Genomic DNA, 25,658 nt, shown 5'->3' with positions numbered 1-25,658 from the left:
GACAATGGCACCTCTCAAGAGGTGACATATATTAGGCAGCAAGGTGATAGCTGATGTTGTTGATGAACTTGATGTGCTAAAATCTGGAAGAATCTGTATAACATGTAGACATGTAGGTTGTACGGGTTGATTCTGATATGCAGTGTTTAGTACTTACCACAGTCATTCCAAGGAAGGACAGTCGGTGATCCCAGAAAGGGTCATTGATGAAATTGGGGAGGAAGGGATGGTTAGCCCATCTGGTGTAATCTCACATAAGGGTTACTGTAACGCAAATTGCTGAAAAAGGTTAATGCTAGCTATGATAGAAAGCTACATCTCCGCTTACTACAACATGGTCACAAATATATAAATGAATAAATAGATTGCACTGCATTATCATGGAGACGGGTTCCCTTTAACCAAATAAGTGTATTTTCCAATGTTCACGTGGTTATGTTTATGTTCATACCAGTTGAGCTGTGAACCTTGCCAGGCGTTTATCCGGGTGGTAGCATTGTACGCGAAAAAAAAAAAATCTGCTGCAAATTAAAGTGAGTTATACAAGGCAGAGCAACGTGTAGGCTACCTGCTGCCACAGTGGCCTACTTCTGGTACATCATATGATCCCTGGCATTCAGTAGGTAACTGGGTTACATACATGTGCTTGGTTGCCACCCAGGACAGATCTTTATTATGACCACTTATTTACTATGGGAAGAATAGGCAAATCTGTCTTCCATGATGTAATTAGGAAGTCAGGTGCCTCAATGTTGCAAACCAATAGAAGGCGCTCGCTGGAATGTGCAAGCCTGTCTTCCCTGATGTAATTAGGAAGACAGAATCTCAGTGAAAATAGCCCAATAAAGGCTGCTCCCTTTAACATCATGCTCGACCTTCCAAGAGGCCTTTGTTTTGCAATGATGCTGGGATTATTACCAGGTATAGTCTCTCAACCAAGGACGGCCGTTTCGATGTTAGTGCATCTCGTCAGCTCGATGTAGAGAAGACTAACCTGGTAGAGGTGAGAGGCTTAGACAGGGTAAGGGGGGCATCGTCACTCCTTGGGGAGAGACCACCATATAGGTGTGTGGAGACTTATTAAGCCTTTAGCACTCCACTTTGCAAGGGACTATGGGAAGAATATGCAAATCTGTCTTCCATGATGTAATTTTACTGGTACTTATAATGACTATTTTATATTTACTTATTAAACTTAGGGTTATTCACTTTGAAAAAAAAAGACACTTAAGGAAGGCTTAGTTACAGTGTACATATATATGAATGGACGGTCATAGATTTAAGCCCTTGCGGGCAGGGCCCTCTACCCCACTGTGCCAGTCGGTCACTGTCAGTTTTATATCTGCCTGTATATTTTGTGTACTGTATGTAACCCCCAAATGTAAAGCACCATGGAATTAATGGTGCTATATAAATAATAATAATAATAATAATATAAATCTTTCTAATGATCCCTTTACATCTAGGCCTGTAGCCTCTGCTGTGTCTAGAGGAAAAACAGCTTCTTTACCGTAAAAGTGACCAGACTGTGGAACTCAATACCACAAGATGTTTTTATGGTTGATAACTTGTACAAACTCAAGATGGAACTGGATGTCATTCTTGAAAATAAAAATATGTCAGCTAGAGATTTTGGCATAGGGTGTTGATAACGGGATTTAGCCTGGCAGCCATATTTGTAGTATATTAAATAGGTATTGGTATCAGAATGTGTTGTGTATAAATCTGTTAGAATTAGCCAGGTTATACCCCTGTTGGTTTATACACAAAGTATAAAATAAAACGTTTTGTGGATGAAGTTGTAATGAAATAGGTTAAAAAAGTACAAGAACCTGCAAAGTGATATGTTCCCATTGTGTAGTGTAACTAAACTTTTAAACATCTTCTGATTTTTTGGCAGCATTTGTGTCATGAATACAGTTTACAATATACTTTATGCAAAGATTTTGGCTCCTTCAGCTTCATTCCCTTGCTTCTCTGGAGATCTGTACCCTGCTTATTACTGTGTATGGTGTATGTGCTTGCATGTATAACACAATAAAGATAAGGGGGGCAGTATGTCAAACAGTTATAGCTGAGGGATTAGAAAACTTAGAAACTTCCTTCTGGTGTTGTATGAATGTACAACTGTGAAAATGACGTAGCTCAACCTATATTATTTCTAGAGATATAACTGGTTGAAAATACACTTGGGATCGAGAGCAGCTGCAGCTAAATATAAATATTTTAATCTAGAGTGTTCAGCAAGTGATATCTCTGGAAATATCACAGGACTGCAACATTGGTGTCATAGGAAAGATTAGACTCTCCTCTTTCATGTGATACCAGAAACAAGTTTCTAGATTTTATAATGCCTTTTTTTTTAACAATAACTGTTTGAAGAGTTTCCCCCACATCATTATTTCCCCTGAATTTCACACAAGACTTTACACTGTACACAGTGAGAAGCAGAGTACAGCGCTCAATAGAGAAGCAAAGAAAGAGCTAAAGAAATGCAGGATTTCACAGAAAGGAGACAAAATATATAACAAAATGTATTAATGACACAAATGCTACAAGAAAATCAAAAGTCGTTTTAAAGTTTAGTTATGCAAAAGCTATGTATTATTTTTAAGACCAGCACTGGTTAAGGCTGAAGCCCCTCTTTATGTAAACGCTGCGCCAAAGAAATGTGGTCTTTTACAGTCCATGCAAATTGCAGGAAAATATCTGCAGGGGAAACATCATGTTTTTGGAAATCGCAGCATGTCAATTGTACTTACAGAAACGCCTGTGGTTTCCTTACAGGTATAATTGAAGCAGAAAGTCCGCAGAAGAAAAAGCACTGCGGGAAACACCGCAATGTGTTTCCGCTGCGGTATTTCACACAGCGTTTTTTGGCTGCGGCTCACTACATGGACCCTTAACCTAAGGCTTGTACTCCCTTTATGTATTTTCTTGTACTGCGGGGTCATTCTGCAGAGTCTTTCACTGTTCTGTGGCAAGGAGTACCATTGTTTATGGAAAACTTGGAGATGAATGCAATGCTAAATGGACACTTGTGGCCCTCCATCATTGAGGGTGCAGTAGATCAGACCCTCACCATTATAGCCATGAGCCATTATTTTTATAAAGTGGAAATAACCTTTTAATGGAAATCCACGCAAACACTGGGAGAACATACAAATTCCTTGCAGATGTTGTTCCTGGTGGGATTTGAACCCAGGACTCCAGCGCTGCAAGGCTGAGGTGCTAACCACTGAGCCACCGTGTTGCCTCTGCCTTTAATTGCTACTTTCGCACTATTGTTTGTTAAAACACATAAAAGATTGCCTGTCTATTTCTTGACTACAACTTCTTGTGGAATAGAAAAAGAAAGGGCTGCATTTTTTACTTCAGTAAAGAAATTTATACTGTATGGTTACTGATTTTTTTATTTAATTTAATTTATTTTTTTCGTAAGATCCAGACCAACAGAATATATTAGGCAACCAATCTACTAAAATCTGGGGGGGGTTTACCATTGGTGTTAAGGGGAAATTCAATCTTCTGAGAATCTACCCACCCTTCACTCCTTCATTGACAATAATGGGGAAACTAAGGGAAACCTAGTTTGTATGGTTTGTTTGTTTGTTTGTTTGTTTGTTTTTTTGATAATAATATTTTATATTTTTATTATATATATATATATATATATATATATATATATATATATATATATAACTGTTCCATGTTAATGTTGCCCTGAACAATATTTTAACCACTCTCCATATTGTGTAGAGTATAAAAAAAATTGTTTACTAATTAAGAACAAAATGGTTTATCCACTGATTACTAAATATTGTCAATATTTGTATAAAGTATACATTATAGTTAAGTTTGTCACGTCTGCTTAGCTTCAATAATACCATAGCTAATATTCTGAGATTGCCACTGAAAATTCCACTACTTTTTGTAATGTAAACCTCTAAGGTTGTCTTATTTGTATAGATAGTAATGAATGTCGCTGGATGAAGAAGCATACGTATCTGGTTAAAAATAGAATCAGCAGGAGGGGCTTTTTTGGCTCAAATTTTTGTTTTGATCAATCAACTTTTAATTAAAGCAGTTCAGCTCTGACTCTGTATGTAGCGAGTAAAACTTAAACATATACATTTCCAAAAACATGTAAGATCTTTATCTTAAGATGTGATGAAACAGAGGAAGTTTGAGAATCAGAGCAAAGTATAGCTTTGTTTCTTATTATCTAGTGTGAGCTCACACAACAATAGAGGCTTGCACATTGAAATATTTTCTCATTTGAAGAAATAAATGGCTCTCTACCAGCCCCTTAACATGTAAAATGAGTAGGTTAGTTATGTCCAATACATCCAAAAAGAGCCAGGATAAAATAAACATGAGGAGTTGGATATCTTGGAAAAAATCTGTCATGGGTTTGGGTTAATCATCTCCAGAAGAATTTCAACTTGATGCCTGAAATGTTAGACTTCTTGGAGAAAGTAGTAAGGCCCGAGGCAGTGTTGATCTGAAGGAGTGCTCTCCATGGGTCAGATTTGCTCTGCTGGCAGAGTGCAAACCCAGTTCACTGGAGCAGCCATATGAAAAATACTGCTTTGACCTTCTGTAGCGTGCACTTGGGCTAGATGGACAACGTTGTAATAGCCACAGTTTTGCAGTTTAGAATAAATTGAGAGATGAAACCTGTAAGTAATTTTAAATCTCACTGTCTTGCAACCAAAACATTCCATTAATCTTACATAGAGTCCTAGACATGAGCCCATGTAATGAAAAATGGCCAGATGAATAAAGTACATGTGAGTAATTGTTGCAGGTTTATGACATATTATTATTATTATTTTTTTTTTTTATTTGATTCCTTTTAAGACAGCTTCTTTTGAACACACTCCCACTAAGACAGGGTTAGGGCCATTCGCATTCTTTTTCATCTGACCATTGTATGACCTGATAACTATTTCCTGTGCCTAAACAAGGTTACGACCTGGGTCTGGGAGAGCAAGATACAGATAATTTTAGAATCTATTTAAACCTGAGTGATTTTTTTTAATTGGGGGAGGACAAAGTCTGGATTAATTCCTTATTGAACCAAGTGTTCTCAACACTTGGATTTAATCGGAACGGTTAAAAATAAACACGCCGTCTGTTGTCATGTGCTGAGGTTCATAAGGTTGACGTTGTTTTTTAAATAAAATAACATAAAATGGAAGAGCAGTGTTTCCCCTCATGCCATTAATGCCAGATTTAAAGATGTGTTTAATTCACCTTGTAGAGTCCCTTCCTGCTTAGACATCCCATTTAAGAAGAACCTTTTTTCACCCGAAAACAAGAATTTTGTGAGTCATTTCAACTAAAATCCCTGAATGAATATAGGTCATTTTAATTGTATGCATATACCTTTAGAATAATGTTATATAAATAAAACTACATAAAAAAATAGGTAAAAAATATAATAATTAGAGAAAATGAAAAACAGTTCAATGGAAAATTATTGTGTGGTGAAAAAGCTAACACGCTTTAGATCTGTAGGCATTGTGGCACATATTTTGAGAAATTTACAGCATGATTTGGATTCTCAAAGCCAAAACATACCATATCTGTTTTCAGTTTCTTCCAGTTTGTAATACATCAACCCAGTACAATGCAAAAGATGATATGTATCAGAATCCACAACACATTCTGCTGTGTCCGAGCATGGCTTTGTTCACACATCCAGATTTGGTGAATGCGTGATGTCCATCATAATCATGGACTGCTTGCGGAACTGTTTGTTTTGGTTTTTAGCTCGAACTTTTATTGAAGGTTTTTCAAAAAGGACAAGAAAGAAAAAAAAAAAGCCAAACATGTTCCATGTCGAGAAAGCGGGGCCAAGCACTCAAGATTCATAATCAACCTGGTTGATATAGTGAATGGACAATGTATTCAAACTCTATTGCTGAGTTTGGTTGCAGAAAAAGCGCTTGACTACTTAGACTAGTCCTTTGACTGAAGTCCTTTGGTGGGACATCAATGGGCACAAGCAGACCTCTGTTTCACAGAACGTTGATCCGTGAAAAAGAAATGGAGATCTGCCCTATTTTGGTCCATTTTGCAGACCATGGAGGTCCATTAAAGTCTATAGATCTATGAAAATCAGGGACCCACAGACATTGTGAACGATAGAATATTTTTGGAAAATTTGATCAGTTAATCATGGATGTGAATGACAGATATGCACAACCGGAAAATAAGAAGGATCATGTGCTGTCCATGATTATTACAGACATCACATATCTGCAAAGTGTACAGTAGATGTGTGAATAAAGCCTTAGCCCTCGAAGGACTGTATTAATCATGTTTTAAATGTTCTTTAGTACGTATGCTCAGATTTACTAATATGGTCTAATATTTAGACAGTGTAAACTTAGAGTAGACAGTCTTATCAAAATTATCACTTGTCTGATGCTCGATGATACATCTGGTGCAGTATATGTTTGCACCCCTATTTTTTGGCTTAGGTAAAGCAAGAAAATTTGCCACAATTCTCGCTCATTATGTTAATCTTAAAGGGAGTCTGTCACCACCAACATCTCTTATAAACCACTTAAATACTCTTGCATGGGCTATTGGTGACATAGTTAACATACATTTTTTTGTGTCAAAGTGAAATCTTGCCTCTAAAAAAAACACCACTTGGTGTGTGGCAGCCACTCCTGCCGGAGCACTTGTTTTTGAACTCCAGGACCTGTAAATTTTTCTGTTATGAGACAGTACTGGCAGAAACCATAGTTGAAAACTGACAGGCTCTGCCACACCCCCGATTTGCCAAAAAGCTTATAAGTTGACATTCTCATCACCAAGACTGCATTTTGTCAACAAAAAGGTCTGTTCAATATACCGCTAACTGCCTCTACAACAGCATATTAGTGGTTTAGTAGCCATTTTGGTAATGGCAGACTCTTAAGTCAAACCTTTTTCTGATAAGTCACAGTCCCTTGTCAGAAGAAGTGTGAAAAGTATCTGAATTAACAAATGTGGTGTAAACTGCAAACTAAGCTAGAATTCTGTGATATATTCATAAGTAAATCTGCCCCACTATTAATGATTTTCCTTTCTTTTGCATATTTCCAATTAGTCAAGTTCTTTCACCACTGTAGTCCTATAGTGGATTAAGGCTCTGTTCCCACGGAGTAACGCGCCGTGCATTCAGACACGTATACACGTATCAGAGTGTGAGCGCTCAAAACAGATGCCATTCATTTCAATGTGTGGTGGCTCACGCACGCTACACATGGAAATCAATGGGAGGCTTTTCAACCCATTGATTTCAATGTGTAGCGCCCGTGAGCCGGCACACATATAAATGAATGGGATCTGTTTTGAGCGCTCACACTCTGATACGTGTATACATGTCTGAATGTGCGGCGTGTAACTCCGTAGGAACGGAGCCTAATAGTGGCTTGTAATGGAATTTGTTCTCTAGTAGTAAGACAGCGCCCAAAGTGAACTGATCCAGTTTTTGTTATAATGCACTGTGGTGAAGACTGTGGTTCTGGTACCCTGGAGTTCTGGTACCCTGGGTTCAAATCCAGCAAAGTCCATATACATGGAAATTGTTTATTCTCTCCTTGGTTATGTGGGTTACTCCATTGTTCTTCCCTACTCCAAAGTATATTCATAGGTTAGTTGACTTCCTATGAAATAAGCCCCATTATGTGTCTTTGTCATAGGGAAATTTGATTGTAGGCTCCATTGGGGACTGGGATTTATGTGAATGATGCTTATGTCTGTAGATCATTACTGGATATGCTGATATATAAGCAACATAAATAAAGATTTAGTGTTAAATAACTACACATAGTATATACACTGAAACAAACTCCTTGCAAATGTTGTTCCTGGTGGGATTTGAACCCAGGAATTCAGCGCTGCAAGGCTACAGTAGTAACCACTGAGCCACTATGTTACCCCTGATGTGCCTGAATTTATAAGAGACACTGGCTTCTATATTATTAGGAGCACTACTGTGCAGCAGAATCGAAATCGACACCCGTTGGAAACTTGAGTAGATTTCAGGTATAACTCACTCCAGTTCTCTGGCATGACTTATAGTAAATTTATCAGGCCTAGGACTGTATTGTCTGCACTCCTCTCTGCCCTCCTCCATAAAAAGTGGTTAGTAGGGCACAGTACCAACAATGCAAAACATCTTTAGGACCAAGCAAAGCCAGTGCCCAAAAGATGTGCCAAATCTACTCTCATCTACACTAGCAAACTGGCATAGATGTCTGTTCCTTTCCTGAAATTTTCCAAAAATTAGATTTTTACCTTATTTACTTTTAATTTTCCAACTGCTAAGTAAATAAAGATAAAAACATATTTTTTTTATATTTGACCTTTCCGTAGATTTGGCATATGCCTATATCCAACATATTTTAAACATAATTATATTTAACAACCAGGCTAGTTAGGAAGGGGGTAACCACCATTCCAATACATATTATACTGCTCCACAATAGGGAGTAGTACACCTACCCCTAGAAATGCATGCCAGTTTGAGGTATATCCATGAATTGTTCTTGTTTTTTATCTTACATCCAACAACTGTTTGATCAGATTGAGATACAAGTAGAGATGAGCGAGCACTATTCGAAACAGCCGTTTCAAATAGCACACTCCCATAGAAATGAATGGAAGCGACCGGCACGCGCGGGGGGGGGGGGGGGGGTTAAGTCTGCGTGCCGGTCGCTTCCATTCATTTCTATGGGAGCTTACTATACGAAACGGCTCATCTCTAGATACAAGCCATATGGAAGCCAGGTGGCGCATTGAACTTTTTGTCATGTTCCTCAAACCATCCATAAATCATTTTTGCAGACTGGTGTGGTGCAGTGTCCTTCCTAAGGAATCCTAATGCCTGTTGGAAATTCTGTTGTTGTAAAGTGTTTAGGTGCAATAATGTTTAGGTTGGTGGTATTTGTCAATGCAACATTTTTATGAATGCCAGCACCCAAGGTATACCAAGCTACAGAGCCCAGAGTATAACATTACCTCGAGCGGCTTGTTAGTACTTTTGAAAGATACTAACTGCTACATACCATGGGCACCTTTTGGGTCCAATGCACATAACAGTGAAGAACGAATATGTACAAAACATATTGTTGATGTTCATTATATATCTGTTTCAAGAACTATGGGAGTCAATGAGGGCATACACATGTCCATTTTTTAATGGACCATTAAAAAATAGAAAACGTTCTATGTATGTCTGTTTTCATGGACAAACAGTCCATGGAAAGATAGAGAAGTCAATGGGTCAGTTTTTATCATCCGTCAAAACAGCTTTGCACCCGCTTGACAGCCAATAAAAATGGATGAGTGGATTGGATAAAAAAATAAACCAAGGGGTCACACGGTGGCTCACTGGTTAGCACTGCAGCCTTGCAGCGCTGGAGTCCTGGTGTTCAATTTCCGCCAAGGGTAAAAAACCATCTGCAAGGAGTTTGTATGTTCTCCCCGTGTTTGCATGGATTTCCATCCCATATTCCAAAGACATACTGATAGGGGAAAAAAAAGTACATTGTGAGCTCTATGTGCACCTCACAATCTACATTTAAAAAAGAATAAATAAATGAATGGAGTCCATCCATTTTTTTTTTATTTATGCCAAACTGATGTAAAATAATAATTAAAAATGGACAACAAGACAGAAAATTGAAAGCGTTATGTCAATTCATTACTGTAGAGCTCACTGCATCATAACTGACTATGAGGTACTCCTATGTACAATTCTCCTGTAAGGGGATATTATATATACTGTATATGTTATTAGTGTAATATACTGCACAAAGAATTATACACTTATATAGCACCTATCTGGCGGCCATTGGCGTAGACAGCTGCTAAAGACTATGTCCTTGTTTACAACCATTTTTTTTCTTGATCAGTATACCTAAAAGAAAAATAAACCAATGTGTAAATAGTCTACATAAAAATATCCAATATTGGATTCATACACCACTTATTTAATGCTGTGTTATAAATGTATCCCCCCTCTTGAAACCAGCACAATATGGAGTACCTGCTGGTCCTTAAGTGGATCATAGAGACTATGTGCTGCCCTATAGCGTCCATGCAAGATTATCCTGTGTGTATAAAATATACTAAAGACTTGGATTCCCTCATGTTGTGTGTTTTTGTTTCTCCCTATCGTTCCTTTTAATGTGCCTTTGGATTACTTGAATAATCTCCTTTTCAATATCCCTGTCCGTAGATGTATTAACCTTTACAGTGTTTACATTTGATACTAGAAACAAAGATAGCTAAATGTGTGATATTTTTGTTCCTGAAGGTTAATTTTTTTGTATAAATATCCAGTCATACATGATTTTAATGGATTTACCTTTAATCTGATAGGGAAAGCTTGTTTTTTGGAAGACTGCCAAACTATGAAATAAAATACACTGTCCTTCAGATGGCTATCAGATCAGCCCTCTTCCTTGGTTTTTTGGGTACAAATCTGACAGAATTTGCTTTCTAATTATGTAAACACTTGCAAAATCAGCAATTTATCTGTGTTCTGGCTGAGGGTGGCAGCTTCAGCTGGGAGTAGTAATAATAAACAGAGAGGGAAGGAGCAGCCGCTTCCACATTGACAGATCACAAGACAATTGGACTTGAAGGTAACGGGTGTAATCAGGCTCCTTGGCAATCACTTATGCTCAGGGCTTTTCTACCATTATGAAATCAAAGTCTTGGAATGTTAGTGAGTATGATAGTGTAATATGTTTTCACAACTACAAATCATTACATCATACACCCCTAGCTAAGGCTGTGTTTAGATATGTATTAAGCTACATTTACATCTGTGCCGGGAAGACCATTCTTCTGGTTCACTGGTGGACCAGAAAAATAGAAGAATGGTCCATCTGTGGACAGAAATAATGATGGAAACAAATAGACCTTGATGGACCCCATTTACTAACATGGGGTCTGCCAGGTGTTTTTTTTTTTTAAAGGGATCCTATCATTGGATACCCTTTTTTTTCTGACTAACATGTAGGAATAGCCTTAAGAAAGGCTATTCTTCTCCTACCTACCTTTAGATGTCATCTTTGCACAGCCATTTGGTAGAAATCCGGGTTTTCTTCAGTATGCAAATGAGTTCTCTCGCAGTACTGTTGCCGGGCCCCAGCGCTCAACCAACACTGGGGGCATCCCCAATGCTGTGAGAGAAATCTCCATCTGGCAGAAAAAATGGCCGCGGGCATGTGCAGTCGGCTCTGCCAAGGCCCAATGGCAGAGCCAATTGCGCATGTGTAGAAGTTTGAAGCCAGCGCCAGAAGAAGATGGAGGCAGTGCTGAAGAGTTCTCTCGCAGCAATAGGGGCGTCCCTAATGCTGCGAGAGAACTCATTTGCATACCGAAGAAAACCTGTATTTCTACAGAACGGCGGCGCGGAGAAGACATCTAAAGGTAGGGGAAGAATAGCTTTTCTTAAGGCTATTCCTATCCCTTTAAATGAAATCGCCAAACGAAGAAGTCGGACTTGTAGCATTTTTTCATCCAACAATTTCTAACTGATCTACACCTGTGTAGCCTTATGAATTGATGACATTTGTCACTGCACAGGATTATCTTTACCTGTGCGCATTGTTGAAATAGATTACTAAGTGCAGTATATTTTTGTATTTATTTTCTTTTTTTGGAACCTTCCATTAAAATTATTAAATACTGCAGATATTTATTTACTTCTATGTAGTTTCAAGGTTAACAGATAGCTTTAGGTGGTCTGCACTTATACAAACATGATGTAAACCATGTCAAAAAGACAGTTCTAATGAGATTTTTATCATTTCTTCAGATGTGCTATTGATTATTTACACAACATTAAGATTATTATTATTATTATTATTATTATTATTATTATTATTATTATTATTATTAGGGATTTAAAACCTTTATTTGTGTTCTCATATTCTGTGCTTTAAATGTATGGGTTAGAATTGAATTGAACTGGCATATTTTTCCTGTATATCTCAAGCCAGAAAACTGATGTGAATTATAATAGATATGTTGGACTGAGGCATCCCAGACTGGCCATTTCACATTCATGGAAAGTGGTAAGTGAGGCAAAGAACAGGGGACGTGGCATAGTCTTTTTTCTAAAAACTGAACACTGAGTGGAATTTATCACGACACAACATTACATTTGATTCAAGTGCCTTTTTTGCACCAAAAGTGCACCACAATGTCACTCATCTATGTCAGGAAACTGGTGTAGAGGAGTTGATAAATTCCACCCAATGTGCAGTTTTTAGAATTGAGTAAAGGGACGTTCACTGTACAGTTGGTGTCCGCTCAGCACTGTACGTGGCTATTGTCCGTACAAGATTTTAGCAACGGACACTAGTTAGCCCGTTTGGAATTTCCATTCATTTCAACAGCATTTTATCTTGTGTCCTTTAGTGTCCGTTTACAACCATGTCCGTTTTATCTAGCGGACAAAAAAAATCCTACATGCAGGACTTCTCTGTCCGTTTGAAAAAATGGACAGGAAGTGTCTTATTTTTTTGACATTGAAGTCTATGGGCAAAGGACATATAACAGATAGTAACTGATAGCCATCAGCTTTGATAGATGTCCAATTTTTTTTAAAACAGACACCTTCTGAGTGGACACCAACGGAAGTGTGAACCCTACCTTACAGTGCATTTTAAAAGGGGCTTTCTGTACTTGAAAGATTGATGATTTGGGAAGGTCATCAATCAAAGATTAGCATTCTCTGTTTTTTTGCAGGATTTTTGTACAAATTTTTTTAAAAATCCATATGTTTTTGTGTCATCCCAGTATGCAATTGGATAGTACAATGTTTTGGTACTAGCAACTGGTCTTTCTAGTTTATTAAAGCAATTAATGAATGGCTAGCAACTTTTACAAAGGAATAGATTGATCTAATTTAACCTGCAAATGACCCTGTCTTGTTTGTTCAGATGACATTTCTAAAAGTGTGCACAGAGCTGTTTTCTAATACAATTATGTGCCATAAGACCTGACCTTTCAGTCTGTCCAGGGGAGCCCTGAATTGGCCCATTCTCTGATATTGTGACATTGCTTCTGTTGCCTCGATTGTGACCTCAGATTACATGATACCCTTGAGAGCTGCAGATAATAGGCATGACTCCTGCTTTTTAGCAAAGTTTCCTTCTTTACCTCAAAAGGTATTGGAAGTAGATTTTAACATTTAAAATAAACAAATCTGAATAGGAATATACAATGTGTCCTGCATTTTATAAACTCAGAAGTGTAATCTTTTAATAGTTTTTTAGTAAAGAGACATATTTATTTTTTTTATTTTGCAGATGTAGTAAAGTTAAACTGACACTGAATATCTATTGAAAAAGTCAAGATGAAGTTCTGTGCCATAGTTTAGCCAAAAAGTGCAGAAACACATCACGTTTTTTCCTGCAGCACTTTTCACAGAAAGTCCACAGAGTTTTCCTCTGCAGATTTTCTGCTTCCTTCCATTATAACTATACGGAAACCACCAGTGTAGGTTTAATTGACATGCTGCGATTTGCAAAAGCACCAGCGTTTTTCCAAATCGAAGCATTTCCACTGCAGTTAGCCAGAATCCCATCCATTTTGCAAGGACCACAACCAAAATGCTGTGTTTTTGCAACGTGGGGCCCCGGCCTAAAGGGGCTTTCCAGAACTTATTGAAGGCTTATTCTTAGGATGGGTCATCAGCTGAAGACCAGTGGGGGTCTGACACCCTGGAACCCTATAGATCAACTGTTTGAAGACGTACCGCATTCCCTAAATTTTGGTCCTTGTGACATTACGTTCATACATACAATCGTATATATTATTGTAATGTATTTTGTGAGTTTGGTGTCCCTTATGCTTATGTGATAAAAAACAAAAGAGACACCGAGCACACTATATAGTGTAGAATGTCTGATAAATTTTGGTGGAAATAACCAGAAGATTTAAAAGGACCAAATGGCCTCTCACCTGATAAGGTTGTGACAATCGCTCACAACTACGTTTGGGGTTTACCGTCAGGTGGAGGAGGCAGCACGTCTGATGGACACCGGCCAAGGCCAGGGAAGATAGAGTTTTCAATGAAAATGGAAAGACGGCGCTCTCAGGTCACAACAGGATTTTATTCAAAAAAGACAATGATGCACAACGCTAAAAAATCGCCGCGTTTCGGGCACACCTGCCCTTTCTCAAGTGCGTAACTTCACACAAAGCTCGGTCAGTCTGGAAGATGTATACAAATTGTATGCTCTTATGCTTATGTGAATCTCTTGTATCTCTTTAGTGTCATATGTAATGTTTTTTTTATGTCAGCAAGATAAAAAGACGTGCAGTGTTTTCATTGTCTGACTGGGGTATGTTGGACCCCACAGAAATGAGGATTCTGAGGGCTTCACTCCATCTATACAAAACATGTCCATGTATATAACCTGTATCATTGCACATAAAGGACATCTCATCATATAAATCTAATTATCTATAAAAAAAATAATAATTCCTAAAGACTGTCTCCACAGTTACATCCAGATAGGGGAGTTTTCTGGTGGATTGAGGCTGGGTCTAACAAAGTGTCATCTTCTACTCTGGACTTTAGTATGTTCAGAAATAACTTGTATTAAAATTAGTGCCTTATGTGGCAAAAGCACAAAATATGTGTATATTTCATGTTTATATCACAATTCCTAATGTAAACCCTACCATAATTCGAATCCCTATAATGAACCCTCCTCTGTTCCCGCTCCCACATTACAACACACAATATGATGTACTTTCAGTCTAAGTTTATATGTCCAGGCACCAACTGCACGTTAAAGGACATGACTGGTGACGGCTCGTACAGCTTTATTTATGTGTAATGACAGTAACCTCTATTACAAAATTGTCTGACCCCTATATAAGTAATGCTACCTCTGATGCCGCCCCTGCTACCTCTTATGTCGCCCCCTCTACCTCATAGATTGTAAGCACTTGCGAGTAGGGCCCTCAGTCCCATTGTGTGAAGTGACTAATTCTTTGTAATGTATCTTTTTGCCTGTACTTGAACCTTACAAATTATCCAGTGCTGTGGAATATGTTGGCGCTATATACATAAAAATATTATTATTATTATTATTATTATTATTATTATTATTATATAAGCTTTATATAAATTTATGATATCTCTAATACATCTTTCGATTCTTAATACAAATTTAGGGTGACCGCTCAATATCCTGCTGTGCGCTTCTAATTTTTATATATGTGCTGTATCTTTACAACTGCCATGATAATTGTTGTTAAAGGGGTTTAGCTGTAGGATGCAAACAGAGTAAGTTAAAAAAAAAAAAAAACCGTTAACGTACAGGTTGTAGTTTCTAGTTGTAGCAGTCTGGTCATTCTTGTTGCCAGACCTTGATAACATCTTGTTGTGACGTTCGGTTTCTGGTCAGGTCACCATAATAACCAATCACTGGCCATAGTGGTGTGCTGTATACAAACAGCATATCACTACAGAGACCAGTCGGTCTTGTGCCATTTGTGTATAGGTCACTGCTGAAGCCAGTGATTGGGTATAGTGGTGACCTGGACAGAAATGAAATGTCACCAAAAGACGTTCCTATAGATGGATGGCAGTAGTGACCAGGCCGCTGCTGCTGGAATGGTGGACCTGTAAATCGTTAAAAGTTAATTGGTTACACATTAACTGTTACAGTTTACACTATTAGCAGCCTATACTCACAGCCCAATTAAGTTTACTACTACTCATTACTTGTTTTTAATTGATCCATTATACAGACGCTACACTATGAGTATATCATTGATGATCTTATGTAAGAGGACAAGTCCTATTGAACAGCTACTCACTTGGTCATCAATTAAAGTGTTATGTAAACATGTCTTCAGGGTGAAAGTGCTTGTTAAATTACTACGGGAAAGGCTCTGACTGACACTTAAGGGTCCGCTGACTTGGTAATACATCACTTTCCTTTTCTCAGAAGCCATGGGAACACTTAAGCCAATACTTATTAATGCGGTTGAGAAAAAAATCTATCTGATGAAATTGACTGTACCGCTCCTTATACGTTCCTTTAAATGTTCACAAAATTGGAAGTTGTGTAATAAGAATGTAATTTGTAAGACGCTGCACAATGTCAGCACACCTTATTCTTTTCATCCTCTGAAGTTATCCAATATTCTTTGGTTATTGATTTTCACATTCCTTACTGCTCAATATTCTTGGTATATGGACATCAGTATTTGACTCCTAATATTTTCCTGGTTACCTTTGTTTTTTTCATTTATCTTATACTACATTACCTGAAAAGCCTTGACGGCTGTAGCACAGGCCATAAAAGGTAAGAAATCTTGCACAAAGAGGGTTACACAGTCAAGAATGAGATTCATAGCACTTATCAGAATTGGCCCTATATTCTGGTTGCACTATGTGTTATAGTAAGGCGTGAAACGCGTTCCATTCTTCACCCCGTTCTTTGATCCTATGGCCAAGTCCACAACCTACTTACAATAAATACAGTTCCTCTGGGGCAACACGGTGGCTCAGTGGTTAGCAGTGCAGCCTTGCAGCACTGGCGTCCTGGGATTGAATCCCACCAGGAACATCATCTGCAAGGAGTTTATATGTTCTCCCCGTGTTTGCATGGATTTCCTCCCATTCTACGAAAAGACATACTGATAGGAAAAAAAAAGTACATTGTGATCCCTATATGGGGCTCTCAATCTACATAATAAATAAAAGTAGTTCCTCTAGAGAGAGAATTCCAGCAGCCATGTGCGCTGTCTCTATAGTACGTATGGTTCATGCATGCAACAAATAGTTATTGCACATTGAAAGATATCAGATTTAGCACTCATTTTGGAAAATATGTGAAAGTATTATATTAGTCCCCTTTATGTTTGTTCTTCGTCTGAAACAGATATCTGCTTAGATATTAGGCTTTTGGTGAATACTTGGAAGTGATTGTGTTGTACTAGTTGCGTTGTGTGGTATACAGAGTAACTTATTACGCTGTAATGGTTTTGGACACTAACACATTCACTTGATGGCTTCTTCTGACAAGTATGTTTATATGCTGAAATAATGAACACATGTGATAGGAAACAACTAGTATTGAGGAGATTTGGTCTGGTTTACCATTTTGCAGCCAATCAGATATCAGTATTTACAGTATATCCAGTCAAGTATATACACCATTTACTTTGTAGTCCAGCTGGACATAGCACATGTGATATTATTGGCTTAGTTCATCCTTCTCACAAATGTCTAAGCTATTCTGGCACGCTTCCTTGGAATTCTTCTTCTGTCACTGTCTGCAGATTGCCAGCATGCTATCACATCGAGTAATCTTCAGTCTGTGTGCAGCCACTTACTCTCTTTGTGACCCAATGACCCGACCTTTTTTCCACTCTTCCTACACATCAGAAAGTGGCAAATCAGAGTCAATAAAAAGACACACATGTATTGTGACAATGGATACATAGCATTGCGAGCCATATTTTGTCTCCCTGATTCTAATTTTACATTCCGGATGAGGCATGATACTGTTCAAGAAATCCCAAGATAGGAAATCCCATTAAAACTCAATGGGATAATCATTTTTAAGGGTTGGCCACTATGCAGAGCTCAGCAATTACTTTATGGCTTGTTCTTAATTTCCATTTCATGTATAAGTAATAATAATACTGTATCCTTCTCCCTCAATGTGGTCTGTTCTGCTGCACAATTCACTGCACTAACAATAGCATTACCATACAAGCCAGAATAGACAGAATGATTGTCCCGAAACCATTCAGCTGTTCATGTATTATATACATGACTTTTCTTACACTATAGAGATCAGTCCATGTTGTGTATGGAGCTGCGTATCTATCCAAGGGTCCGGGTGGTATTGATTATCCCTTACTGGCATACAGTCAGATATAGAGAACTTTCCAGAGCGAATTCCTGACAGTTCTATCCTTGTCCTTGTATGTAACTGAAGAATGTCTGGTGCGCATAGAAATGGTTTGTGACATTTATTATTTAATACCTTTTTGTTCAGTGTAGTGAAGGATATACTTTGTTGTTATGAAGGTTCTTTTATTACCTAAATTTAGTTATAGAATATCCTACTTGGTCATATGGGAGGGCAAGGAAACTTAGATTTATATTGTTAATTGTAGGGTCAAGATTTGCCACTTGCGTTTCTGTAACATAGACATAAAGGTAATGTTGTGGTTGATGTGCATGGTCTGACATTTGGAACCCCCACTGGTTATTATACTGAAGGGTCTACATAATGACAGGTGCTCTGCTGGAAAGATACAGGAGTAACGTTATCTTTATTCTGACACTATGAGTTGGTTCATGCAGTTGGACCTCCATGATTATTATGTAGTTGCATATCCTAGTGATAAGCTGACTTGCTAACTATCCATATATAATAGATTCTGATTTAGCAGCCCAATATTATTGTATTGAACTGCATATATACATCTTTCTATATGTGCTCTCACTGTATAGTGTAGACTGTAGACACATTTGGAATTTCTTAATATGCAGACTATTCCACGAAGTTCCATATCACAGCTGTACTTTCCCCATCCAGGATAATATGGGTTCAACATCATTTTTGTATATTATTTTTGTTACATATTTGTACTTGTATCTGTAACACTGGAGAAAATATTGATAGAATAAAATGGAGAATAAAATATTGAAACTGCATGTAATCAAAGTAGCAAAATACTGGAATATGGCAAAACATCTACTTAAAGGGGTTTTCCAGACCCATACTGATTTTTCATACTGATGACCTATCCACAGGGTAGATCATCAGTTTATGATCTGTTGGGGTCTAACACCCAGGCCCTGAACAGATCAGGTGCCAGAAGCTGCTAGCGGATAGAGAATGCATGCAATACTGCTCCTATTCAAGTAATTGGAGCGGCACTGCAATTCCCTGGAACCACTGCTATGTAGGGGATGGGGCTGCTACCCTGCACCTATTAGGGTCCATTCACACAGAGGAAAATGGTGAGGAATTTGGTGTGGCATTTCAGCGCTGAAAAAAAATGCCTCCCATTGACTTCAATGGGTTCCTTTTTCTGCTGGGAACCCATTGGGAGGCAATTTTTTCAATACTGAATTTCCACACCATATTTCTCACCATGTTCCTCCGTGTGAATGGCTCCTTACATGTTGTATGGGCTTCTTGTTCATTAGCAGCTCCTGGCACCTGAAGGCTGCTAGAAAAGCTGATCTGTTCAGGGTCCCAGTGTCGAACCCCACCAGATTATATATACTGTAGATGTCCTGTACTGTGGATAGGAAATCAGTAAGAAAAATCACTTTGGGCCCGTAAACTGATCTATTTTCTCTGTGTGAGCAAGACTTTACACTATTTGAATGCTAATCTAGTTATTTCTCCCGTGTGCGTCCTTTTATATGACATGTTTATTATGTATCGTTTATAAAAACATGAAGCTTATATTTTATTATTTATAATATGTAATTACAGGTAATTTTATTTATAATTATCAATTTTGCAAAATTAGCCAGAATATATTTCTTGTATCCTAAAAATATTATGGATGACTTGACAGTGATTTTGAGTTCTTTTCCCCTGCGGAGTGTAAGTGCTGAGACATTTGTTTAGAATATTTTTCACATGAAATCTGCGACCCTGGTATAAGAGAAATCTACCATACAGAATTACTGGCTACTTGTATGTTTTAGCAACAACATTTCTGGGAGCAATCTAAGAGATTGGCATTTGGTTATAACACACACTAGATATCCATCTCTCTGTTTTTCTTTATCTGCCGATTGATCAATAAACAATAGCTTATTTTTTGCACTGGATAAAAGATTTTGTCATGGCAGCTGGTTTTGAGTAGCTACTTGCCCACAGGACAAATGCATTTACAAATCTTGGGAAGCGGTTTCTCCATCTTACTGGAGTTTGTTTTTCCGACTCGGGCTTTCAAATAACTTGATTCAGACCTTAGCGTTTGTTTACTGTAATTACTACCCCGGTCCTCACTTTTTCCTATGTGGGTTTCTATTTCTGATATTTCACTGTTCAGCTTTTCGCTAATACTTCTGAGGCAATGGCTGTTAAATGGTTTTTCCCAAGGCAGCTTAAAAACAGAGATATGAAATGTTAAAAACAATCAATTTTTTTCATAGTGTGATGCAGTAAGTAGACGCTCATGTCTCATACACACAAACATTAGTAAAAATGTCAGCGAAAAAAACAATGTAATGACTGTTTTTTACAGTTTTTTTTCTTTTGCATTTGTGTTGCATCCATTTTCATGGATGGATCTGTAAAAAAAAAGATAAAAATAGGACATGTCCTATTTTTTTGACTGTTCGTTTGTGACTGTTGTGTGCATGAGGCCTATATGGGAAAGTGACTGACGCTGTCTGTAATACATGCACAGATGTTTCCGCAAAAATAAGACATCCACCTTCACCTCCTGACCACCTACAACTGGCAGTCATGCCGGCGCTCCGCTAAGGAAGCACCAGCATGACTGCGGATTGTCCTCCGCTCCTGCCGCTGCATAAGACATCCCCCGAAAATAAGACAGGTCATATATTTCGGAAGATAATTTAATATAAGACACTGTGTTATTTTCGGGGAAACAGGGTAACATGTACATATTAACTAAGTTTCATCATCACTCAAGGATTTAGGAAATAAATTTACATTAATATAAGAACATGTATACATTACATATTGTATACACAAATATTAAAAAAGTAAATAAATTAGAGTAACATTTGAAGCATTACGGTTATCGTTCTAATATCTTCTTGCTTTCATACTAATGTATAAATAGTAATATATAGAAATTAAATAGATTATATGACATGACTTAGTTTAAAATTGCATCAGAGAGTGAGGCTGGCAATGTGTTTTTAGATTTAATTTATTATTATTAAATTATTTTACTTATATCACACCATCATATTCCGACCACATCCCAGTTTTCATGAGCAATTTAGAGAAAAGAAGGTGAAAAAAACAATTCATTAAATTTAAGTATATATATACTGTATATGTATATATCTATATATATATATCTATATATATATATATATATATATATATATATATATATATATATATATATATATATACAGTCCTATGAAAAAGTTTGGGCACCCCTATTAATCTTAATCATTTTTAGTTCTAAATATTTTGGTGTTTATAACAGCCATTTCAGTTTGATATATCTAATAACTGATGGACACAGTAATATTTCAGGATTGAAATGAGGTTTATTGTACTAACAGAAAATGTGCAATATGCATTAAACCAAAATTTGACCGGTGCAAAAGTATGGGCACCTCAACAGAAAAGTGACATTAATATTTAGTAGATCCTCCTTTTGCAAAGATAACAGCCTCTAGTCGCTTCCTGTAGCTTTTAATCAGTTCCTGGATCCTGGATAAAGGTATTTTGGACAAACAATTCAAGTTCAGTTAAGTTAGATGGTCGCCGAGCATGGACAGCCCGCTTCAAATCATCCCACAGATGTTCAATGATATTCAGGTCTGGGGACTGGGATGGCCATTCCAGAACATTGTAATTGTTCCTCTGCATGAATGCCTGAGGATTTGGAGCGGTGTTTTGGATCATTGTCTTGCTGAAATATCCATCCCCGGCGTAACTTCAACTTCGTCACTGATTCTTGAACATTATTCTCAAGAATCTGCTGATACTGAGTGGAATCCATGCGACTCTCAACTTTAACAAGATTCCCGATGCCGGCATTGGCCACACAGCCCCAAAGCATGATGGAACCTCCACCAAATTTTACAGTGGGTAGCATGTGTTTTTCTTGGAATGCTGTTTCTTTTTGGACGCCATGCATAACGCCTTTTTTTTATAACCAAACAACTCAATTTTTGTTTCCAAAATGAAGCTGCCTTGTCCAAATGTGCTTTTTCATACCTCAGGCAACTCTATTTGTGGCGTACGTGCAGAAACGGCTTCTTTCTCATTACTCTCCCATACAGCTTCTATTTGTGCAAAGTGCGCTGTATAGTTGACCGATGCACAGTGACACCATCTGCAGCAAGATGATGCTGCAGCTCTTTGGAGGTGGTCTGTGGATTGTCCTTGACTGTTCTCACCATTCTTCTTCTCTGCCTTTCTGATATTTTTCTTGGCCTGCCACTGGGCTTAACAAGAACTGTCCCTGTGGTCTTCCATTTCCTTACTATGTTCCTCACAGTGGAAACTGACAGGTTAAATCTCTGAGACAACGTTTTGTATCCTTCCCCTGAACAACTATGTTGAACAATCTTTGTTTTCAGATCATTTGAGAGTTGTTTTGAGTAGCCCATGATGCCACTCTTCAGAGGAGATTCAAATAGGAGATCAACTTGCAATTGGCCACCTTAAATACCTTTTCTTATGATTGGATACATCTGGCTATGAAGTTCAAAGCTCACTGAGGTTACAGAACCAATTTTGTGCTTCAGTAAGTCAGTAAAAAGTAGTTAGGGGAATTCAAATCAATAAAATGATAAGGGTGCCCATACTTTTGCACCGGTCAAATTTTGGTTTAATGCATATTGCACATTTTCTGTTAGTACAATAAACCTCATTTCAATCCTGAAATATTACTGTGTCCATCAGTTATTAGATATATCAAACTGAAATGGCTGCTGCAAACACCAAAATATTTAGAACAAAAAATGATTAAGATTAATAGGGGTGCCCAAACTTTTTCATAGGACTGTATATATATATAGTGTATTAAAAAAAATTCAAGATGTTTTATTAATTTTGTGTTTTTTTCACAGTAAAAGAAGAATTATGCCATATGAAGGAACTTCCATCAGAAGCATTAGCAAGAAGCAGAGAACTTACTTATCAGTGGCTTCATACGCAATGTGGCGACACAGCTTCAATTCATTCAACATCAAGATGGTAATGGCATTATTATTATACAAATGAATTGATGGCACAGGATACAGAGCCTCATACAGTTTAGTTGCTTATGTCAATGTCTTTGGGATCAGATCACTTTTCAGTTGTGTATTATATAAGGGAGTTTGAATATTACCCCAAATTATTTTAGGGCATCCAGTCTTTTAAAAAGGTTTTTGAATTTAAATTAAAATATTATGAGAAACAATCACGATGGGGGACCTAACCTAAAAAGTTTGGACTTACCCTCTAAGATTCCTGCTTTTATTATACTTGGGCCTTTCTGGTGTCTCAACACACTCGAAATACCTGGCAAGACTATAACTGACTACAGGGGGTCATCACTTCATATAGTAATAAAGAGAACAGTTGAGAGAGACCATGAAGTAGAGACCTGTGGCGACTCAAGCAGAGTGTGAATTATTAGGGTCCATTCACACGGAAGAAAATGGTGAGGAATTTGATGTGGAATTTCAGCACTGAAAAAAAAGTCTCCCATTGACTGTGGTGTGGTGTGGTGTGAATGGACCCTTAGGGTAAATACCATTCACTATTCATGTTTGGTCCTCTGTTGACTGCGGGATATATATATATATTTGTCTAACCATGCCTTTAATTGAACCCTGCAATTGTAGGGATATACAATTTTTACACAATGTAGGGCAAACATACACACCAACTGTAGTGTGAACAAAGCCTGTAGACAAAAAATAATGGTCAACAATGCAGTGATCATGCTAAAACGATTTTCTTAAGATGTACTTTTCATTGTACCAGTGGAGGCCAGCGATGTGAACTCTATTTACAATCACACTACTACAGCTGCTAGAAATGCCACATTGAATAAATATAACGGTTTAATTAACTATTACGCTATAAAATATGGCTTTCTGTTATGTACTACTCCCTGTAGTCATACACCCTGTGCTTAAACAGCTTGCATGGTTTATCCAAGTTCCCACAAACCACGTGTAGACCACAAGCCTACATAGTCGTCACTCACACAAGTATTAGAATTTGAGAGTATACATAGAAATTTGTCTTGTAAAATGCAATCCTACTTTCCTCTACCTGGTAAAGAAAGAAAAAAAGCTTTATATGATTTTCTGTTCTTCTATAGCAGTAAGCGTTTCTTGCCTGAATTAAACCATGATGTTCTGAATGGAAGACGTGTCCAGCTTGTGGTAAGATATTATCCCCTATTTTTCCCTGAGGGATTATTATGCGATTCTATCTTAACCGCTAAATATTCTGAATAAATACTCTGAATACATTTACATACAATTAATGGCCATGTGTTAAACACACCACAGAGCTGTCTGTGATAGTAGTCATTGTAGATGGCAAACCATAAATAATAGATCTGTAATTGCATCAAGGTGTTTGTTAATATGCTGTGTAGATTACTGGTGATGCTGGCATGGTTCACATCAAGAACCAGAACGCTGAGATACAGCTAACATGCTGATTATTCATGCCTCCCTTATTATTGTTAGATATTACACTCTGTTTTGGCTCAAGGTTTTATGGTATTTCATTTTTTTTCTTTTATGTATGTCTGATAATATCATAAATGTTTGCGCCAAAACATGTATGAGAAAAGTGATAAGATAGTGATCACTTTCATTAAAAACAGTGCTAACAGCATAGTCTGTGTAACCTATAATAACCATCCAGATCACTACTCTATTTTCAAACCTGTCCTGGAAATAGGTAGGAATCTGAAGCCAATATTTAAAGGGGTATTCCTATCTTAAGAATCCTTTTCCTAAATATATTGCTTTAGAAATACTGCTTTATTTGCCTGCTATGTGAACTTATTCCTCCCATTGCTTACACAGCGTTTCCATAACCATGGTCCTGTGAGATAGGACAAGTGATGTCACTCAGCTCTGCCGGCAGGACAATCAGCTCTGATCTGCATAAGTATTGTGATACCTCAGTGTCACATTCAGCGAGACAGGGAGGCCGGAGAAATACAGGATGTGAGATAAAGGGACATAAGGCAAACTGCTGAAACAGTGAGATGGGAAAACCCCTTTAAGTGGTTATGTCTTAGGATAAAAGATCTAACTGCTGAGACTCTATCGATCCTGAAAATGGGGTATATTTTTACCGCTATTATGAATTTAGCCGTATAAAAATTGGCTAGACTTCTGTTGGATGCAGAAGTGCCAGAGATAGACACAGTACAGCAGCTAGCTCCAGTGCCCCCACCCAACAGGGGTCCATCAGCATTTCCTCTGGCTGTATTCACAGTGGGGGTAAAAAAAAACCTGTTATCAGGATTGGTGGCGGTCTCAACAGTCAGACCACCACCAAGCAGTCCTCTATCCATAATTATGTCATTTATTTGATGTGGCAAACCTTGAGGAATAATCCCACATAGAAAAATCTACCTATCCAGCTCCCTTGTAGAAGCTCACCCGAGCTATTGGGAATGTGTCTGCCGAGTTTGTTGACTGGATTTTCTAACAATGGCAATTCTGGATTACAATACATGTAAGTAAAGTCCAGAGCAAAATAATAACAAAATGTATTCACAAAGCCACTCAACTCTTTCTATGAATTAGACTCCAAATAGCTTTGGAATTGAGTTCAGAGGTGGACATATTCTTCAGACATTAATATGACTATGCATGAAATGACCTGGTTTCTAAGTGACCTCTGCACAGTATATACTTCAGTTATTGGTATGATATATGGACTTGG

At 37.7% G+C, this 25,658-nt stretch overlaps 1 protein-coding gene across 1 annotated transcript in view; it reads left to right on the top strand.

Annotated features, from left to right (window-relative positions):
- LRRIQ1 (leucine rich repeats and IQ motif containing 1) overlaps positions 1-25,658 on the top strand; it is a 98,301-nt gene that overhangs the window by 69,805 nt on the left and 2,838 nt on the right. The window contains exons 24-25 of the mRNA XM_075274542.1: positions 22,820-22,946; positions 24,070-24,130. Coding sequence (XP_075130643.1) covers positions 22,820-22,946; positions 24,070-24,130 — 188 coding nt within the window. The remainder of the gene's footprint in view (positions 1-22,819; positions 22,947-24,069; positions 24,131-25,658) is intronic.

Source organism: Leptodactylus fuscus, chromosome 5, assembly GCF_031893055.1.
Source record: "Leptodactylus fuscus isolate aLepFus1 chromosome 5, aLepFus1.hap2, whole genome shotgun sequence".
Taxonomy (NCBI): Eukaryota; Metazoa; Chordata; class Amphibia; order Anura; family Leptodactylidae; genus Leptodactylus; species Leptodactylus fuscus.
This window is presented reverse-complemented; position numbering and strand designations above follow the sequence as displayed.